The sequence below is a fragment of the Triticum aestivum genome, chromosome 4A, assembly GCF_018294505.1.
Source record: "Triticum aestivum cultivar Chinese Spring chromosome 4A, IWGSC CS RefSeq v2.1, whole genome shotgun sequence".
In the NCBI taxonomy this organism is placed as follows: Eukaryota; Viridiplantae; Streptophyta; class Magnoliopsida; order Poales; family Poaceae; genus Triticum; species Triticum aestivum.
In genome coordinates this window covers 685900863-685922519 of record NC_057803.1, presented here as the reverse complement: position 1 = coordinate 685922519, position 21657 = coordinate 685900863, and the positions used below count along the sequence as shown (strand labels likewise).

General features: G+C 39.8%; 1 protein-coding gene across 3 annotated transcripts; it reads right to left on the bottom strand.

Moving 5' to 3' along the window:
• Window positions 1-528: 528 nt before the first annotated feature.
• Window positions 529-21630, bottom strand: LOC123088140 (protein SHOOT GRAVITROPISM 6). 3 transcript variants are annotated; one of them, XM_044510306.1, is made up of 51 exons: window positions 21346-21403; window positions 21173-21263; window positions 21026-21080; window positions 20766-20897; window positions 19804-19875; window positions 19011-19101; window positions 18833-18928; window positions 18626-18704; window positions 18470-18533; window positions 17401-17504; window positions 17208-17313; window positions 16783-16869; window positions 15683-15760; window positions 15494-15561; window positions 15317-15416; window positions 15038-15190; window positions 14863-14952; window positions 14664-14729; window positions 14405-14503; window positions 14233-14307; window positions 13628-13687; window positions 13147-13236; window positions 12802-12923; window positions 12472-12601; window positions 12320-12399; window positions 11783-11918; window positions 11295-11376; window positions 9872-10017; window positions 9694-9774; window positions 9487-9587; window positions 9102-9337; window positions 8902-9011; window positions 8472-8600; window positions 8319-8390; window positions 8105-8238; window positions 7266-7338; window positions 7038-7169; window positions 5794-5966; window positions 5564-5686; window positions 5410-5470; window positions 5241-5336; window positions 3606-3706; window positions 2925-3030; window positions 2722-2835; window positions 2553-2627; window positions 2020-2118; window positions 1766-1837; window positions 1594-1679; window positions 1417-1510; window positions 1155-1262; window positions 529-1069 (listed from the first exon to the last, which is right to left on the bottom strand). In XM_044510306.1, exons 1-51 carry the CDS (start codon window positions 21386-21388, stop codon window positions 830-832), a joined length of 5211 nt encoding a protein of 1736 aa, XP_044366241.1. In that variant the 5' UTR covers window positions 21389-21403; the 3' UTR covers window positions 529-829. The 3 variants fall into 3 exon arrangements, with proteins under 3 accessions (XP_044366241.1, XP_044366240.1, XP_044366243.1); XM_044510305.1 differs by having other exon boundaries at window positions 21173-21630; XM_044510308.1 differs by lacking the exons at window positions 21173-21263; window positions 21346-21403 and having other exon boundaries at window positions 19011-19267.
• Between the last annotated feature and the right edge of the window lie 27 nt (window positions 21631-21657).

Genomic DNA, 21657 nt, shown 5'->3' with positions numbered 1-21657 from the left:
GTAGTAGGACTAGTATATTGCAAATTGGCATGTGTGGCGTGAGTGCGGAAAAGACCGAGAAAGCACAGCACTTGCAAAGATTGCCATGCCCATGCCCTTCCTTCGTTTGTTTTACAAAATCATGGCGCTGTGCTTTGTTTGCACCGAATCTAACTTGACTTTCTCAACCAGGGACTCGTCCGGAGTTATAAATATGCATGCTGGTCAGATCAGCCTACCCTACCATGAGCAAATCAGCTTGGTGAATATTGGAGGGCGCAAACCGTCAATTTGAGAGCATCATCTGATTCTGGTGGATGGAGCGCATGCCTTGGCATACAGAATCTTCACAGGAAAATATTTCAACTCTGACAATAGTTACAACAAAGGGAGTCTCACCATTGATCCCCAGTAACAGTTTAGGTAGATACGAATGGAGTAGAAGATCCGAGCTACCTACCGACTGATAAAGCTTTAAAATGCATCAAGCTTAAAAGTTAACTTTTTTTTGGAATAAAGTGAACTTGCAGCACTGAAGAATTCTGGATAGACGGCAAATCCAGCTTCCACATTTATTCAGCGAAAAAAAAAACAGCTTCCACATTTCCACAAGGAATTCTTACAAGGCGTATCTTCATTATAATACGGAGTACATGCTTGCAGAACACAGCGAATTCTGCCACAGCAGTATGCTGTACAGTCGCACTAAAAACCTATGGACATGGCTACAGAATTATCTCTCTATGCTCTATTGTTGAAGGAGGCACAAAATGTACAGGCAGGCAGCATGAACATTAAACTCTACATGTACAACAGATTTACATCCAAGAGAGATCAGCTTCAATTACTTCTATTGCTCTCCTTGCGCACCATTTGGCTTTGCTGCAGCCTCTTCTTGAAGCTCAGACGATGTTTTAGCGTGAGGCTCTCCATGTTGAGAACTCTGTGACGGATCTGTTCGATCAAACCGTGAACTCAATGACTTGAGCATGTTAGACCTCTTTATCAGGAGGCCCAATGCAGAAGATGCTGCTGCTCGAACAACGGCCTCTGGTGATTGGCTGATTCTGCCAACCAACATAGCGAACACCTTGACACAATAAGTGTTAAAGACTGTTAGCAGCTCCCCGTGATATGTTTATAATAAGTAAAGTACCAAAATGGAGTGTAGATACCTGGGAGAAGTAAGGAGCAAGGAAGCGTTGATCATCCAAAAAGGATAGCATGCAACTAACCAAGCAAACTGCATTTGCTTGAATGACCGGCCAAGGTGCATCAAATGCCTAAATCAAGAAAAAAGATGTGTCAGGAACTCAGGATGCTATATTGATCACATAGCTTGGTCATCATGCTGGTTGAAACAAACAAACAAAAGGCTCCCTCCCTCCCTCCCTCTCTACATGAAGCTCTCCTGCATGCTCTAGAAGAAAAGGGTACCTGGATAGCAGATTCTAGGTAGCTGTCAACTCTGACGGGAGATAGTCGACAAAGTTGTCTTGTTAAGTCCCTAATGAAGTCCTCGTAATCAGATCTGAGGGCACACCATATTAAAAATGTCACTTCTAAATAAAATGAAAAACAAAACAGAAATAGCTAGGAAGGTTCAACACAAACCGCCGATCAGATGTGAAATATTGCTTGTTAAGGAGTGAAGACAAGCCATCTACTTCCATCAAAGGCGCTAGGAGCTGGAATGTGTTCTGTTTCAAAAAAAAAATCACAAATATCAAGGTATGCAAGTTAAAGGAAATGCTTAGTAAGGGAAAACAAAGCAACGACTGCATACCCGACAGGCAAGGCGAACGCTAAGGTCATTATCATGAAGATGGAGGATCAAACGCGGAAGAGTGGCATGTATCTGCAGCAGGCAGCAAAGAAATTGGTAGCTTGAGAAGCACAAGGGAAAAGATCCTTACAATTGCCTTAACAACCCATAAGTTGACAATGTCACTTCCTATGACCACTACAACAGCATCCTATAAGAAGGCCTTCATGATAACAGCTCCCTGCTAGATGTACTGTTAAAGCAATGGGTGTTACCTGCTCAAGAAAAGCATGATGCTGTGAACCAGCACCATAGGCACTTAGAGCACCATAAGCTGCAAAGGCATTGGACCTCATTTTTGTATTCATGGAGATCTGTAGCAGATAAGTTACACAATAGGTCACGGCCCTAGGTTGTTTACAGTCATCATATAATAAAATACAGAAACAGGCCACCTGAGTGAAAAGGGAGATGGATCTAAAACAACCTCGTAAGATAACAGGAAAGCACCAAAAGAGACATAAGCAGGTTCCCAAGTGGCACATAAGATGTCAAGTTTCTTTTCATCATAGAGGCATTCACATTTTGTGCAGACATTATACTTGTTCTAGATTCCATGTGCACAATAGATTCCACATGATGTTTTTATCATCAACCAATAGATAAAATATCTGTTAACTTATAACTGATATTGCGATGAATTTAACAGGTTCATAGTAAGTAGTAACCATCATAAATTTAAACAAATGCCCACATCATGTCACTAAAAATGGTAGTACATGAAGGTAAGCTTGTTCCAAATGGTTACCTGGAGATTCCTTAGCCTTACTAAGAGACTTATTAAAATGGGGTCCACTGCATCTTGTTCTGACACATTAAGAACCTGGAAGCAGTGTGTGATGTTTGTATGTTCTGTCAAATTAAATATAAGTGGCATTTAAGGAGATCTGTATCGTGTAACAAGTTATAGAACTCACGGTTAACAGGCACTGGACAGCAGTGAGTTGAACAGATTCGGTGGCATCTTCAAGTAATGCTAATATTACTCCTAGGACTTGCTGGATGTAATTAAGTATGTGGCTCTCGGGTATCTGACAGAGGTGGCCACACAATCTATGTTAGTCAATTGCCAAACAATGAGACATGTATCCTTAGAAGTTGCTCTGTTTAGATTGATGACCTGTACAAGTCCTCGCAAGCAGAGACTCCTGACAGTCGGTGAGTCGTCGGTTACATGTTGACACAATTCCTCAACCATTTGTTCAAGCAATGCAGGTTCTTTTTCACTGCAGAACAAAAAAGAACTGGATTAGGTTATTGGCAAGTTCAATTGTGCAAGGAATAATAGTGAAATATACGCGTGAGTTGTACCTGTAAACCACAGTAAAAATCATGAACATATTTGCCAACAATACTACAACAAATTTACAGCATACATAATGCATGAAATACTATTTAAACACTTTTTAGTGACAGGCATGATTTCCTTGAGAATATGTATTGACTATGGTGGATGTCTTGTTGTAAAATTGTATGCATAGTCAGGCTCTTTCATGTTTTCAAGGAAACACCAGACTTTCCAGTTAGTGCTTTCTCAACTTCTGCAATTTGCACTTCTTGAACTACTGCTATTTTATTATTTTAAAACAGACCAATATACCAGTTGGTGCTGGCCTTAGTAGTGAGGACCTCTAAGTGGTAAGTGGTAACCGCTGCTAACCATTCAGAAACTAATCCCATGGGAGATTGAACTCCGATTCTGTCTAAGCAACCATAAACTAATCATTTTGATTCTCCCTTCATTTTCTGGAGGTACAGTGAACATCTTAGGACTTATATGAAGAGGAATGGTATTAATTACCTGTGGCGAATAAATTCTGATAGTGCAGCAGCAGCAGCCTCCCTTTCAGCCCTCTGATTCCTGTCAAGAGATTTGCTCAAGATAACGCAGGTTGGCAGAACCTGTGGTATATTACCCAGTTATTTTGGTATAGTGATTTCACCACGCAATGTATGCATCCAAACCATAGAACAGTGACTAATTTTCTGATTGCATTTAAGAAAAGTCAGTTGCAATTATGACAATAAATACCCAGCTTTCAATGAAAGCTTATAAGAGTTTCAGAAGAGCTGTAGCGCCCCCTGTTGTTTGGCTTTGGCCCTTGGCCTTTCTTTTGGCTTGTTAACCTTTTCTATCTTTTTAATATATTGAAACACAAGCTCTATGTTTTCTCACAAGAACTTCAGGAGAGCTGAGACAGGCAAATTTCACATTCAAAGAAGTATCATCTTTATTTTAACTCTAACATACCATTCCTGTTATCATGAAAAAATGAAAAGTTCCTAACAGTTTAGGCTCTTGGAGGCTGCAATTTAATATTGAAACTGAGAATTGTATGTCATTTTAAATATTGCAATAAGGTATTTAGAATTTAGTGGTACTCACTGGATGACCCTAGAGTAGATAGGCTACATGGTGAAACCTAACAAGCTTCATGCACTAGCCAACACAACCAAAAGTCCGAAGTGATGGAAAGGGCTTGGCAATCCACATATACACTTCAATACCCCCTCTCATGCGTGACTTGGGAAGTCAACACGTGAATAGATACCATGTTAAGCTTCATGCAATAGCCAACGCAACCAAAAGTCCGAACTGATGGAAAGGGCGGCTAGTCAATCCACATATACACTTCAACACCCCCTCTCACATGTGACGCGGAAAGTCAACACGTGAATAGACGCGAGGTATGGCTCAAGAGGCCTATACGTGGACACAGAGGGGGGCAGCAGCATTTTGTCAATAAATTAAGAAAGCTGGGACTTGAACTCAAGACCTTAGGCCTGATACCATGTTAAGCTTCATACACTAGCCAACGCAACCAAAAGTCCAAACTAATGGAAAGGGCTAGGCAATCCACATATACAATTCAACAAAACCCATACACGCACTACAGGTGCAAAAGATAACGTACTGTGAACATGTCTTGTTTTCTTGTGAAACTGGTTCAAGTGCTAAAGATCAATCAATTTAACATGTGGTTCAAGGACAACTTCCCAAGGCTGCAAAGAAATTAAACATGGTGGCTATTCCTAAATGGTTTTGTAAGGAATAATACATATGTACACGCTTGCTAGAGTATCTGGCAGCTATGACTTCAAAGGTCAAGTTGTTGATGACTTCCAACGCATAAACATAGATGAAAGAAAATGTATTTTATTTGTAGTTTTGAATATGAGGATTCAGCTACTGTCAACATATGTTCTTGTCACCAAAAATTCACTAATATATTAACTCGGAAAGACTCAAACACACAAAACACTCTAGAAGTTACTTCTTTATCAAACTGAAAACTGTAGAGGAAGCCCCGACAATAACTTTATTAAAGAAAGACATACATACAATAGAGGAGCCATGCGGAAGAGAGGGGGGGGGGGGGTAGGGAAGCTGGTCTAGCCAGGGACTAAGAGAAGCTGCAAGTTCATTAGAAGTTACCTCATTGGGCCTCTTTACTGAGGAACTGCATGCAACCTCTTGCACAAGATCAATCCACTTCTCCTTCTCGGTTCGTTCGCCATCTCGAGCTAATATCTATGAAATGACAAAGATTTTACAGTCAATAATTGCTAGACAGTTGACAGGCAATAGCCATTAAGAAAAGCACCTTTCCCATCTCGACATCGCCAACACAATCACAGAATGACTGGAATGCAATTAACAATGATCTGCAAAACATGACGTAACAACTTTCTGGTAATCATTTCACAATAGCCTTCATATATAAAATTAAGATTTCAGAAAGTCAGTCTAATTTTCACCGTAGAAGCTCATTGCGGCCTAATTCAGCAAGACCGTGAAGACCTCCCAGCTTCAGTATAAGTGCAGAAAGGACAGAAGGGTAGCTTTGCTCAACTGCTTGTTTCCCGACCTTCCCACCACCTCTGTGAAGTTTTGATATTTTCAAGTACATGAGATCAGCAGATGAAAGGTATCCAGTTGTCCACCATTAGTCAACATCAACAGTCAGTCATCAAATGGAGAACCATACCTCAAGAACGCATTGAGAGCGAACATAGTTGCTTGTAGAATACAGTCATCAGCTGATGACTCTGAGTTAATTTCCCCTTTTTCTGAATCATTTGTTGCAACAGGTTCTTTGTGAAGTATAGATAAAATGTACTCCAGAAAAAGAGTAGCCAGCACCTTATGCTGGGAGAAAACCTGATACCAGGGAAAACCATCAAACACATAATAAGAAGTGTATCTGTAGAATTCACCTACCCAATCGCTGCATAATTGCAGTTGCTATTTAATCTGGAATTATTATCATACAAACTAGTCCAAGTAAAATATTTATGCATGTCATTACTATATGAACAAGGCAAATATAAAGAATGGAACTGCAGAAGAAACGTCACTCATCGAATTACAACCTTTTCAACTAAATGAACAATATACAATTCGGCTCGCGGTAGTCTTTCTAGAATTTTTTAGATAATATTTTATTAAATTTCTTTCCTATCACATATGAAATGTCTCAAATCAGGGCCGATAGAGCACACGTTTCTTAGAAGGGAAAAAGTGCAATGTATACCTATCAATTTCCTAGGAACTTATCAATATGAAAAAAAAAAGTTCAAAAAATATAATGTGCCTTGCAAGTCCTGATTATAACAGTCTATAAATGTATGAATAGTACTCCCTCCGTCCCATAATATTATGGGACGGAGGGAGTAGAAGTCATTAACATATTAATATACATTTAAATAAGATCACATGATTATGCTGGGCAGGGTTATGGTCTATGATGAATGCACACCCCATTTGTATGATACGAAGGAGTAACACATACATGTGCCTATTAATATACTGTATAGCTGAATGCAATTAAAATACAAGTCGTTGAAAACTTGCATAATACAGATGCCCAGGCTCAGCCCAAATACTAGTATCAAATACATGTGCCTACCAATATACTACCTCCGTCCTAGTTTATTGATCCACATTGTATTCTGTGCCAAATTTTGACCATAAATTTAACTAACAAAATGTTCATGGATGTCACAAAATATTACATCATTGAAAACTATGTTCAAATACGAATCCAATGATAAAAATTTTGGCGACATGCATTAACATTTTGTTAGTTAAATATTTGGTCAAAGTTTGGCACAAATTATAAAGAGGACCAATAAACCAGGACGGAGGTAGTACTGTATAACTGAATGCAACGAGGATACAAGTCGTTGAAAACTCATAATACATATGCCCAGGCTTGGCCCAAATACTCACATAAAAAACATCTTGTATAGCCCAACCGCCACGAATTCTTGTTATGTCCTTTGTACAAATATCTCGCCCAGCCACAAATAGAACTTCATCAAAGACCACAATGTGGTTGGTATTTTCTGCTAAGCATGATATCTATCTAAGTCAAAGGTAATAACTGATTGTGGGAATAATCCTTGAAATGAATATTAATATTGAAACTGACAGACACAAGAAAATGATAATGGATACTGCATTGAGAACTTCTTGGCGCGAGTGCTTGTCGGTAAGAGCAATAGCTGATGAGAGCAGAGATTGTGTTGTCCTGTAACATCACAAGTGAGATCTTAGCAATAAAAAAAAAGGGCAACCTGGTGCATGTAGCTCCCGCTTGCGCAGGGTCCAGGGAAGGGTCCGACCACTTTGGGTCTATAATTAACAATATTTGAATCAAAAGGTAACATAAAAAGAGGTAATGCACTGTGCTTCTTTTTGAGAAAAATCAGGCCAGTAACACTCTTCAAAGGTGTATAATTAACAAAACAAGAGTTGGACGAATTTGATATGGGAGCATCAGCCCTGTACGCGAAGCGTGGGGTGTAGCCCAGGCGGGAATGAGAGGAGATCAAACGGTCAAAACCACGCAGAACTGATGATCCAACGGCCGAAAACGCTCATGGCCTGAGATGGCTCGAAAGCTGGGCAGTTGTGATATCCTAAATTAGATTGTAGTAGATGGTCATTGCTGGATGACAGTTGCACTCTGCTTGCTCGGTAATGACCGTATGCATGTTACTTTTTCAAAACTAACCAAACTATCCTTATGTGATGTTCTTTTTAGTTGGGATTTTTCCAATACGGTGACTAGTGAGGCATCTCCAGAGACAACGTCCACAGCCCAACTGAGGCCAACATGACGTCATCGCATCCTGAAGTTGCCATGCAATTCACACCCTGTATATCTTCAACAGAGATGGTGGACATTTTGGTATTTTCCACTGGCATATTGTTGTTTTCAAGCATACACGATTCACACCCTAACTACGACACTTAGGGTGCTTCTGAGCTAATTCCCACTTCTATAAACTAACCTCAGTACATCAGCTTCACGTAGATCCTTGCCTCTTCTGATAATAAATACTATAATAGCTTGAATGGAACCATCTGCTGATTGCTTCACTTTATCACATGCCGCTAATGTGCAAGAGTGTAGCAAGACAACCAGCTATAAAGTACAGAGAAAATCTGTCAATAACCATAATGACATTCTTCAATTACAATCAAATTTCAGCTAATAATGTTTACCTCATCCTTAGATAGTAGAATACACACAGAGGAGACAACTCTATGAAATACTTCGATCTGATCAACAGATGCCTTCAAAGGAAAGAGAAAGATGGATTTTGACATTTGCTCAGAAGAAGATTTAATGAATGGTAAATTAATACAGCCACTCACCCTTCTGATGATGGAGACTATGTCCTCTAGGGAGGACAAAGCACCGTATGAAGATTCTAGATCGATGTCATTAGCAGATGTCTTCTGCTTTGGAAGTGACAGTGATATATTGAAGAAAAGTGCAATGATCTGCAGCAGGAAGAGCACATAATAAAGATAAATTTATGAGCTCAATTTCTGTGTATAAAGAGAAATTTTAACTGTTAAGGTTTATGGCGTAGATCTTTGTGTTATCTTCTGCAAAACATGGCTGTTTTCAACAGAACCATGTAACTATGTTGTGCTGCACAATCCAGATTATTAGGGAACTAGTCTCTCAATTTTCTTGTGTGGCACACTGCAACCAGAAGGCCTAGAAAATGGCACATTGCACAGACGAAATGAGCTGTGGCAGGTAAAGGAACGCAAACCGGCTACTTTCCACACAAACCTGAATCGCAACTTTCCTAACTTCATCATCTGTATCAGCACAACGAGGTAGATATGCCATTATTCTCTCGCCCAAGCTTAATGAATCTCGATTCGGCAACACAAATGCAGCTGGTACAAAATAAAAAAGAAGTCTTGACCTACTGGGAGATCACAATCATACAATTGCAGTAACAATCCAAGAAAAAAATTCCAACATACATGGCAAACTTGACGAGCCCCTAGGCCCTCCCTGATCAATGTGCTTTAGGCTCAAAGTTGGATAGGAGCCCGATGCACCAAATCCACCAGAACAAAGATTGCGGAACTTTACTAACACCTCATGTACAGCAACACATCCCCTTCTTCTCTGGTGTTCTGCAGATGCTGAAACATATGGATCGAGTTGTCTAAGAATATGCAACAGCTGCTCTGCTCTGCTTCGGCCATCTTCACCGCTGATAAACAAAATGGTCATAACACAATAAGAAAAAGCGCAAGCAAGTGGTAGAAGGAACAGAACAGAACAGAAGAAATTGAAGCATGACAGTCAAAACTTATCTGAAAAATGAGATTTACTTATTAAAAAGTGAGCTTAAAGCATTACCTAGTTAGCAGAATGGCACCTAACAGAATAATGAGGTTTGTTATCAGGCTCTCAACAATGTTTGAGGGCTCAGTTGGCAAAGCAAAAAAACCTAAGGTTGCCTGAAAATGGAACATAAAACAACTCAAAATCATATGTGTTATGCAAGTAACTGAAACTAAAATCATATTGCCATAGTTCTGTGACGTTCGCCACTGCAAAGCAGACCTTCATGACACGATTTCTTGTTTCCATAGGTAACCTTGGCTCTATTGAAACCAGAGTAGTACAAGCACTCAAAGCAACAGTCTGCATACATAAGAAGATTTGCATGAATAAATCCATCAAACTCAAGCGGCTAGTATACATATGATAGTGAATAAGTCGGTATAACTTGAGTTCATACTTGTGTTTGCAGAAGCTCAATGCTGAAATCAACGAGATCATCACTTTGATCCCTTCCCATTAGAGTTAGCACATACTCCAGCAATTGATCTCTTCGTTGCAGTGGGAACGAAATTCCTATTTCAGCAGCACTAATAACAGCCCGGCCTAGAAATTAACAATAATCATGTAAGATAAATAGACCCCAAAACGTGTATAATGTAAGCTGAAACTTAGAAATTTTAACTGTTGGGTTAAATACACAGAACTAATTAGTCATGTTAGATGCATTCAAAATATCGAGGTCAACTAAGCAAACTAAGCCTTCCTTAACTAACATAAGACATCAAATTCTCGAACAATCATTTTTAAGAATCTCCTAGAAACCACAATTAACACTTTCTTTATTCTCTCAATTGAAGAAGTAATTGGAAAATAAAACAGCAAGTACAAACATGAATAATAAGCCCCAATATAGACTGGTACGATTCAATGCAACATTTTGTTCATTTAGGTCATAGTTCTATAGTTGGAATTCAGTTCATCGTTGGAGCCATGCATGTAGTAGACAATAACATTGTACAGATGCCAGACTAATAGAAATATTCCATTTCCATTATGAACTACTCCCTTCGTTCCTAAATATAAGTCTTTCTAGAGATTCCAATATGGACTATATACGGAGCAAAATAAGTGAATCTACACTCTAAACTATGTCTATATACATACGTATGTAATCCATATTGAAATCTCTAGAAAGACTTATATTTAGAAACGGAGGGAGTACTTGTTAAAGAGGAGATAGAGATAAGAAATCGTTACAAGCCAACAACAATTCTCGAGTAGCGAATGTAAAATATGAGACATGGGTCTATGATGCGGGGAGGACGGATCCGTTTGGCACTGTAGCTTTACGGAGTATCTGAACTTGTTGTGTTCATGATGATGTCGAAACCACCTTAACTGAATCAGTGTACCAAAAGCCATTTCCATAAGGAAACAGCTGTACTGCCAATACATTCTGTCTGGGTGAGGTTTTAAGCTCATTCTCAAGTCATAATTGTTTTTGCTTTGTTCAGCAATACCGTGCGATAGTGTTTTAAGTACAAGAATTAAGTGAAATCTGGCATTTATATGAATTATGCTAGCTCGATGGGATCTCAGCCGATTTCACCAAGGTCAGTTGGTAACTAAGATTTTTCAGAATCTGTGACACGGCAGCTTACCACAAGTCTTCCTAAAATAGATACGAAATACAAACATGATATGCATAAACGAATGTAAAACACAAAATCAGGTGTTGAGGCTAACAAGTCAACTGCTGCAAGAAAATAGCAAATATCAATTGTGCTAAAGCAGAGGAACGGAGTACATTTCAGAAGTAAATTCTAGGCATGACTACAAAAACAAGAGAAGACATGCAGCCTTCTTATAAAGGAAAGTACCTAAAAGGTCAATTGCAGTAATGACAGCTTGCTTTGCAGTAGGATGTTGAACATGAAGGAATCTTCCAAGCATATCGGTCCCCTGAGTACAGGGTAAGTAGAGTAAAGGCAGGAGATCAAAATGCATATCAGATTTGCTGGCCACAGACTAAGAAATAAAGAAAATATCTATTGTGATGTGATTAATGTGTCCTCAAACATAATCTGATGCAGGATCAGGGAAGTGCATCTGGTGCACCTATGTCCACATGAGCCCGTTTGGGGCAAGTACTTGGACAATTACACCCCCCCCCTCCCCCCCCCCCCCCCCACACACACACACACACAAAACCATGGTATCTGAGCACTGTCAGAGTAAGTGTGGATGTACGAAATTGCGTAATATTATGAAAATGTGTTGCACTTAGCCAAAAAGGTATCATTTATCAGACTGGTCATCTTTATATAGCAGAAATAAAGACAGCTCAGTTCATAAATTGGATACATACCACAAGTGCGTTGATTCTGGCTTCAATTACTGTTGATGGGGCATATCTTGCAGCATAACCATACATCAAAGCCAGAGCTGCGTACGTATCATCAACATCCTCCACTTTTTCTCTAAACGAGAAAAATGAGAGGAACCTGCAGAATTCAACACCACATATTTATTAATAGAATGGGCCAACTACATACATGGGCTGGAAACATGAACTAAGACACTAAAACAACAGTGCCATTCATTATCTCAATTTCTCTTTCATCAAATAAATTATGATAAAAAGAGGAAATGGAAGAAAACTATTGTTCAAGTAAACCAAAATGAAGTACCTACCAAAAATATCGGTAAATCGTTATAGGTGGTTAATTTAGAAGGGGAAACAAATCGGTTGCTAAGGGCACAAAACTGGCCATATAGGTGTATATGTGAACTAAAGCATAATCTAATTACTTCCAACTTAGCTTATGGGTTGCTATCTCGGCATGATTCACAGTAAGATTAGCAATATAAAATAGGGTGCTCCTACCAAAAAGGACATAAATACCTCTGGAGAGCACTTTGCCCTGCATTTTCTAATATGTTCTTCAGCTTCTCCAAAACTGTGTCCAAATGAGAAGCTGCAACCTGTAAGTGTATTCAGTACAAAAGCTCCAAAAGGAAGTCCTAAATGAAAAGATTTCATTAATTCCAACTTACCAAACCAATGCCTTGGGCAAGTCCAAGGCGATTAACAGGGATAGACATACTTGAATGTCTACACATCAAATCAATCTTTTCACGGACATAAATCCTATCATCAACCTTCTGAAGAAGCATTCCTAAACATCTGCAGATAAAATATTAGAAAATCACTTCCAGTACATTAAGTGCATGGGCATGTTCACAATATATTTTGTGCATCCGAGCCAAAAACATCTAGTCCATCTCAATAGGAATGTACCTAGTAAAAGCATTAGTGACCACATCCCGAGAAATGCCAATAACTACAGATCAATGGAAGGTACAGCAGAGTTAACATAAACTTACCTGTGCAACAAAGCTGAATGCCCATCAGATGTAGCATAGAGATCATATTGTCTAGCAAATGCATCGCCCAAGGATATGACCCACACATTATCATTCACAACATCCAAGGATTCAGCTAAAAACTGGAAGACATAGCAAAATAAGCTTTTGAGAGAAGCAAGCATGATTTGAAGCCTTGCAAAAGAAAAAGTCTACAAGGTACAAACAAGCAATTAATCTGTTACCAGCATCTGTTTTTCACACAACTAGTTAGCACAAATTTGCCGACAGTGACAATAATCACCATAATTCCACTTGCTTTATGACATGATTATAATCTTCAGACGACAAGAGCAATATACTTACATTGATTATCATGTTATCCCATATTTCCTGGTAGGTGCTATCTTGCTTAAGATCTTCAGGATCACTGATGTAAGCTTTCATCTTAGGGACCTAATACTTGCCAAAATATGCATTTTGTAAGCCACTTTAACAACATGACAAGATGAAATTTGACTATTAGTCCTATTGCTGTTAAGTAAATCGCCAAAAAAGTTACATAGCTCAGTGAATTGTACAAAGAAACCATTCAAGGGGCAAGCATCACACTAATCCAAGACACAGCCAGGATGGGCAATGGCCGTTCTTAAAATGTCGATTAACATACAAATTAAGAAAAACATCGATACTGCGGAAAGATGAGTGGATAATATGACTTACTCCTACTCCTACAAAATTACTTCTCCATTAAGAACCAAACAAATGCAAACATGATTAACTAACAAAAAACTGGAATGGGAATGCACTCTTCAACTGCTAAGAACACTAGATGAAGGGGCTATACCTCATCTTCCCAAAATAAAGAAAGGTTTCTTGGGAAAAGTTGACCCAAGTAGCACAGCACCTACAAAAAGCAAAAGTAATGTGGACAATGATGACCGCAGTGAACAATCTTTGAGGTTTTTCTATATTAAATACATCAAAAGAATTATAACCAGAGGCCCCAGAGAGCGCACTTCTTAATGAGTGACAACTTGAATTACATTATATGAGGGCAAACAAAGTTAAAGACTTACAAGGCAACAGTACAGTACTAGAGTTGCGATGAAAATAAGGTATCCACTGCTGCGGACTATATAATCCAGATACTGAATGGAAGCAAACAGTATCAGGCAGCCTATTGGTCAGGGACGATAAAAGTTATCCCAGTCGACAAGAAAGAGAACTAGTGTGTCAAGAACTAATTTTCCATGTATAACTAATCCATTGCAACATAAAGCATATGATAATTCACCATCAAAGGATAGAAGAACCTCAATACGACACAGGATCACTAAGAGGAGAAGTATTCACATGTCTGTGAAAGCTAGACCATACATGGAATAAATGGATGGACATCAATCAGATACAAGAACCAACAATGAAGATTTAATTAGTTTGAAGACAAACCGTCAGGATCTGGGTAGCGAGTTGCCCCCTAGAAAGTGGATTATGCAGAAGCACCAGCAAACGAGCAAACAGATCCTGCATAACCGATACAGCTATGAGAAATAAGTAACTATGGATGATAAACTAAAATGTCATCTGGACATCTGGTATCAAGTAAACGTAAACAAACTACCTCGGGACTGGGCATTTCGTTTGAGGCATTAAACTCAGTATATAGTGCATTTGTCTGCGACAATTTATGCCTACACAATTCAGTTATGCATTTGCAGACCTGCAGATATATCTCCATTGTAATCAGTACACAATATACTAATATTACGAAACTGATTAAAGGACCAAACTTCGGTTAAAACACGTAACAAATATAACCAACTAAGGTCCGTTGCTTTGACAAATATCAAGGGTGTAGAGAATAACTTAAGAGCGCTCACCGTAGCTACTGCACCTGTATACTTCTTTGGGATAATCAGCTGCAAGAGAAATGGCCATAGAACAAGCTGGAAATAATAAAATGTAAAATGCATTACTCACAACACCATAAAGATATTTGTTATCCTAGCTCCACAAGCTGATTTCCTAATTAGATGGGCACAATGTAAAAGATTAAAGAACATCAAGTTTCCACTGTACCTCCATTTCAGGAATGGTAATTGCTAGTAAAAGTAGACCCTTTTCACATACAGCTCTTAGTTCAGATAGACCAGCAAGACTTATTTTCATCTGATAAGTGAAAATATAAGATAAATCATCCTCAAGAAATTGGCATCCAGTTAGTAAACTGTGCATAGTCTGAAATTAGTTAAACCTCAAATCTTTTGTCCTGGAAGTACTCATTTTTCAGAGTGTTGATATCATTTAGATCATCATCGGTTATAGCACTATGCCCCACCAAAAACTCAACCGCGAGCTCAGCAGAATGCCCACTCAAGTAGCAATGTGAAGCCATAACGACAATTAGCTGTACATGATTGAACTGGTATTAAGACAATGAATAACTGGATGTATACCAAAAAAAACAGATATCAGTATTATCTATACAGGCAAAAAAAATTAACAAAGTCTGAAAAAAGTTAATATGGAATACCTCAGCTAGTGCCATTCGAATACCCAAGCTCTGCTCCTCTAGAAGTGATTTGACTATTTCAACCAACAATGTTTGCTTAGTATGCCATGATTCCAACAACCTGTATGATAGGTTACAGAACTTGTCACAAATAATTCCAAAAGCAGAGAAGGGGGTGGCGGGCGAAGGGAATAGAACCTGGGCAATAGATGTTTTATTGTTCCAAGTGCCCCAACAATTGATGCTTCATCTTTTGACCTACATTTCTATAAGGCAATAGAAGGCAACAACAGTGGACTATATAAGCCAATTATGTGAATATTCACAATGAAACTTTGAGTTTTTTGGAATGTGTAGGAAGTAGGAAAAGTGTAACTTCGTACTTACACTCAGGAGGAACATGCACAGATCCTCAGGATATGCTAATCCAGTTACCAAGAAACAGTGCTGGAGTTCATTGTATGTCTACAAGCATGTAAATATAAGCACATGTGTAGTAACTATTCTTAACCATTCATCTAGTATAAACTACTCCCTCCATACCACAAAATAAGACGTTTTTGCTAGCTATGTTAGCTTGCAAAAACGTCTTATATTATGGGACAGAGGGAGTATAAAGCAATGAACACTGAAAAACAACTTTGCTTCAGAGGTAATAAACAGCACGAGGAACTTGCAGGAAAATACTAGGTATCATAAACTCCAATATTCAGACACCTTTGTGAATTGTTTGATGAAAGATACACGATGCAGATGGCACCAATCACAGTTTGTGCTCAAATGAGGATAATATGGTGCCCATATAAACTGGTGCATGTTTGTTTTAGTGTGGCATAGTGGCTTAATAAGGAATAAGAACAACATTTTTGTTAAAACTCAAGTTTGCAGTATCAGACCTCGTCTAGATCCAGTGACCTAGACTCTAGTCTTATTAACACTAGGGACAACACTACTGAATAAATATATGTACATATGTCAAAAGAAAAACTGCACAAATGTCCTACAATAATGCTGAAATAATAGAAACTATAAACAGGGACTAACAAGTTCTAATCTAACAAGAATTCAAAATATATCTCTATGTGAGTTACTTTTCACATCATTTACACCCCTGAAGACATTTTCCCACGATGATGTTGCTCTGTATTCACAATTTCAAAGATGGAAACATTTTCTTAGGTTCTTTCCTTAAGAGACATATCAGCCAAGATATAAGCTTAAGCTGAAAATTCTGATTCCACAACTGCCTATCAGGCTCCAATCTAAGGTTCAACCACAAAACCATGTTATATGCTGCTAGCATAACATGTCTTTAGATCACTCTCCAGAGTCCAGTCGACTCCCTCAGTGGTTCCGTCATCACTTCTATTTACCGAGCGCAATGTGGCGGTATGGATCTGGAATAATCCACTAGAGTGTGCAGAATTAACAGATCTCTCAATGCAACCAAAATGATCACAAATAAAAGATTTTGAGATAGGAGGCACCTTCAATCCCTTTGAAATATAGCGTTCATCTTTGCTGATGTTGACAGATACTAAAGGAAGAAGAGTAATCAAGACAACAGCTAGCTCCTGCAACACAAGAAGTAACAAATTGCGAGTTATCATGCTTTGACATCACATATATATAAGGTGTTAAAACAGCAATAATGCATGCATTTTTTATGTATATATGATGTCAATTCATCACATAATGTCCTAGAGAAGTTGCCAAATTATCATGCTGGGTTTCCTCATCGATCATGGTTCATGCAGAAAAAAACATGAGATGCTGCAATGAAATGTCGGACAAATTTTGCAGGACACGTATTAGTTATCAACTAACCATAATTCCAATAAGAAACTTACAGAATGTCGATGTATTAATTAATTGAATAAAATATAACGTTTTAAGAATATTCTTAATTTACCTCAAACTCAAGTAAAGGGGGGCCACTTTCTGACAGTAATGATGCATTAAGAAGGTTATGAAGACTGTGAGCCGCGGTAAAAGCCACTTCTTGATCTTTCTTACATCTACATAGGTAGAAGTTCAAAACAAATAAATATCTGAGAGAATTGTGTGAAGTCTTCAGTAAATATATGAGAATAATAAAAACATACAGGTCCAACATTGTTGGTATAATCCTTGGCAGAGCTGATTTTAACTGTGACCTAGTGACCAGGCCAACCATTTCTCCCAAAGCCTCCACAGAAGACAAACGGACCTGATGGAAATATTGACCACACATGGGTGCCACTTAGCAATTAATTTGATTGAAAACATTAAGTGTGCTAATAAAATGTGTATTACTTCGTTACTACAGATTTTATTTCTGTAAGCCACTAAGATCCCCCAACACTGTAGCAAATTTGCAATGTTCTAGAGAGAGGAAAAGGTCCATTGTGCAAGGGACTCCAAAAAAACTTGATGACAATGATATAGGAGAAAATTAACTCGCAATGCTAACCATTTGATTGACAGGAATGCACAGCAACCATCTGATCTGCGCCTATGGGCACAATTTGTTGACTGTCCCCCTAGAAGTAATTGATGATAAGACACCCCCCCCCCTCCCGGCACTCACGTGGATTTGATCGGCAGGTCACCCCATGCATGCTGCACTACTTCTGGCGGCACCTAGGTATTAGAGGCTGGGGTGAAGTAAAGTCAGGTGTGACCCTTCTATGGGCTTGTAAATAACTCTTTTTCCATCAGTGCAACGGGACTTGCTTTTTCACACTTCCCAAAAAGATAATCTCTCTGCAAGGGAAGTTCTCGCTTGATACATAAGCACGTGTTACCAAAACTGTCATAGCATGACTTGACACGCTATTCGGTGTGACCATTCGATCTCAGTGCATTGTGGTGCTTACAAAATGCACCATTATTAGCCCAATAGCCTTGATAATGGTGGATCAGAATATATTGAGCCATTACAGAAAATGTTAGTATGTACTCCCTCCGTACTAATATAAGAGCGTTTAGAATACTAAAGTAGTGATCTAAACGCTCTTATATTAGTTTACAGAGGGAGTATCAGTTTTATTGGCAGGTAGGCATTTCCAGTAACATGTACCAAAGTTATTTTTGTACTTAGGTAACTTTTCTACTGATGAACACGCTCCTATCAGTCGATACACTATTACTATTGAAACGGGTGTAATTATCAACAAACAATCAACTGTGTACCTTCAGATCACGGGAGCCCGTCCATACTTTTAGAAGTAATTCAAATACTGAATTCATGAAGGACCTGACAATGGAATATTGCGCAGATGGCAAACCAGCTTCCATTACATCTAATAAAAATAAACAGAAAATGATCTATGTCAAATTGAAACTTACATAACATCATCATCAAAAGGAAGCCCTGAAGAGGCGTCTCCTATATACACCCATGCAGCCTGGCACCAACACTTTAATGCTGCAAAGGAAACATGGTATCAATTAATTCAGAAGCAAGAACGTATATATTTTCAGAAATTTCTGGAAATATATTAGTACAAATGAGAGCATAGACTGATAACTGAAGGAAATTGCAAAAGGAAGTACCATTAGCAAATACAGGTCGTTGGCCATCTCGTACACTTCCTAGGATAGGTAAAACGCGCAAAAGTACATCCTTCAATCGTGGAGTGAACTGCAGGGCTTCAAATAAGCAAGAACAAGTTGCAAATTCAGCAGTCCAACCAATTCAGGTGGAAATTAAAATAAAAAGAATGTGTTTAACCTTCAGCAGATGCAAAGTCTGCAAGTATCTGTAACATGGCTGGCAAAGCAGAAGTTGGGCCAGAGAAGTAAAGAAATATCTCCTCCATCATCTACAACGTGTTAGGTTGGTACTTATGAGAATACTAGCAGAAAGGCACAAAACGAACAGTCGACTGATGATGGTCATATCCTTCAAAATACAAGTTCTCCTTAGGCAGTCATCCAAGAGAGAAGTGGGTATCCAGCAATGTAGACTTTGGGAAGAGCAAATGACTTCTGACATATAAGTTTACCAAAGCTAATGTTAACCCACAGCATTAATAGAACACTATTCCTGAATTAACATGAAACTCAGCTGGGTATCTTCGGAAAATAAAGATTAGTGAAGAATTGCCAAATACAAAAGTTTGGTATTGAAACTTGCAACAGACTTGAGTGTGCACCCAAAATAATTGGTGCTAGAATGCAAACTCCGAAACAATAATTAAGTCATGCTTGCAGTTACAGAATCCTTCAATCAATAACTCTCCAAGAGAAATGAATTTTTTTAGGGGAAATTTACTCAGTAGCAACCAGAGGATGTAAAAATGCAAGAGATGGCACTGAAAAAGTGTTGCATCATGACAGTATCCACTATTGTTTTCTCAGATGCACTTTTGGGGTTTGGCCCTTTTAGTTACGCAGTGACCATGACCCCATTTTTTCATACCTAACAAATTCGACCTTATTGAAGTAGCCTTACTCCTAGTAGTTGACATCTATAACAAGTTTATCCACGAACAGAAAGTATAATGGTTGTGCAAAAGGTATACCAAATCTGGGTCATGTGACCCAATGGCAACAAGAAGAGTAGCTGCCGCTCTTTGCCAATCAACATTGAAGTCCTGTTCACCAAAGAACACCACTAGATCAACCAACAGATAAACAAAGGCAGACAAAACAGAAAAACTAGAAAACAAATCAAAAGCTGTAAAAAGAAACATGATGCATCCTTGCCATTGCAGAGCACTAGAATAGCACCTATTGTAAACAGATAGCATTATGAATGTTCAAAGCCATGGCAAAAAGAGAAGAATAAACTTGAAAAACGGGCCATGATTCTTGGCTGCAGAAAATCAGGGCCGTTTCTGCAAATAAATAAATGCCTGGAGTTGAGATGCTTGGTGGATGCCAAAATTACTTGAGTTAAGAAAGCTAGCTACACCTATTACATCAATCTGAAATTAAGAACCAATAGGTGTTACAGAAGAATGGTACGCACACAATAGATGTAGGAGTGATAATAAAGTACCGAGCACTGAAACTTGAAAAATACATAAATATTAAGTTTCAAAGAATTCAGACTGTAACATGCAGTTGAAGTATGCAACAACTCATTGAACGGCAATGAACAAATCACTCCAGCTTCTGAGGAGGCAGTGGGAAACCTTTTAACTTGATGGTGCGATAAGTGAAGTATGTGATGGTCAAAATGTTCCATGGCATCTTATACTCAAGCAGGGTCAGTTCATGAAAATAATTGTAACCCAGTGTGACAGTCACAGCAGAATAGGATGCCTAGTGTGTAAAACTTGTGACATCCCTATGTATGGCAAGAACATTTATGTCAACTGTTCAGCCAACGCCACAAAATCCTCTCCAGTTATGTAACGGGGTGCCAGAAATGAAGGCGTGTGAAGCCGCAAAAAAGTACTGCCTCATTCTCATCTCACAGTTCCATATTGAGCTGGAAGGAAAAAAAACAAGGACGCGGACTGAAATCGTTCGACAATACCTTTGAGCTAACAATCTCTGCGGTGGCAATCTTGGCGATTTTCCGGAGGAACTCGCGCTCGGCATCCCGGCGGTCGAGAGCCCTGACGGCGGAGGCCATGACGAGGAAAACCCCGGCCATGTTGCCAAAGCGCTGCAGCAGTCCACATCAACCAGACAGAAGCAATTCACACCCAAAGCCGAAGCGAAACGGAAACGCGCGCCCAAAATGAAGAGGATGCTTTTAGGCGCAGAGGCGCGGGGGAGGGGAGGGGAGCTTACCCGGTGGCCGCCCCGGGAGACGGTGGCGCAGCAGTCGAGGACGAGCAGCGGGTTCCTGCACCCGGCAACAAGCAACGAGCGACGGGTTAGTAACTAATCATCCGCCAGCCAGAGCCAATAGGCGGCGGAAATCGCTGGGTCACTTACAGCGGCGCGATCTCGCGGAGCGCGGCGAGGGCGGAGTCGCGGGCGCGCGGGGAGTCGTCGGCGAGCGAGGCGACGAGGACCTGCACGGCCTCTGCGGAATGAGGAGAGTCAGAGAGAGGGTGCTGCGGCGGAATCGGAGACGGACGTGGCGGGGGAGGGGGGCGTGGGCTCACCGAGCGCGGCCGCGGACGCCGCGGCGGAGGAGGAGGACGCCATGAGGAGATCCGCGGCGCGGCGCGGCGAGGAGGGGAGAGGGGAGGCGGGCGGGGACAGCTCAGAGAGGTTCGAGTCCCGGGTGGCGTGACACGATGGGGGGTGGTGAGGTCACTCCGTCTCCGTCTCCATCCGGGTGCCGCCGAAGGGGGCCGAGGGAAACTGACGAGGAGAAGCGGAGGGATTGAACCACAGTTGGATTTGGACGGGGCCGTTTGATCTCGACCCATCCATCGGCAACGGAACGTGCCGGTCTATCATGCTGCGCCCGT

Coding starts and splice junctions, on each gene's coding strand:
- LOC123088140 (XM_044510305.1), bottom strand. CDS start 21,615: ATGGGTCGAGATCAAACGGCCCCGTCCAAATCCAACTGTGGTTCAATC. Junction 15,417..15,493: donor ATAAAACATCTATTGCCCAG/GTTCTATTCCCT, acceptor CCTATCATACAG/GTTGTTGGAATCATGGCATA. Junction 2,628..2,721: donor CTGTCCAGTGCCTGTTAACC/GTGAGTTCTATA, acceptor CACTGCTTCCAG/GTTCTTAATGTGTCAGAACA.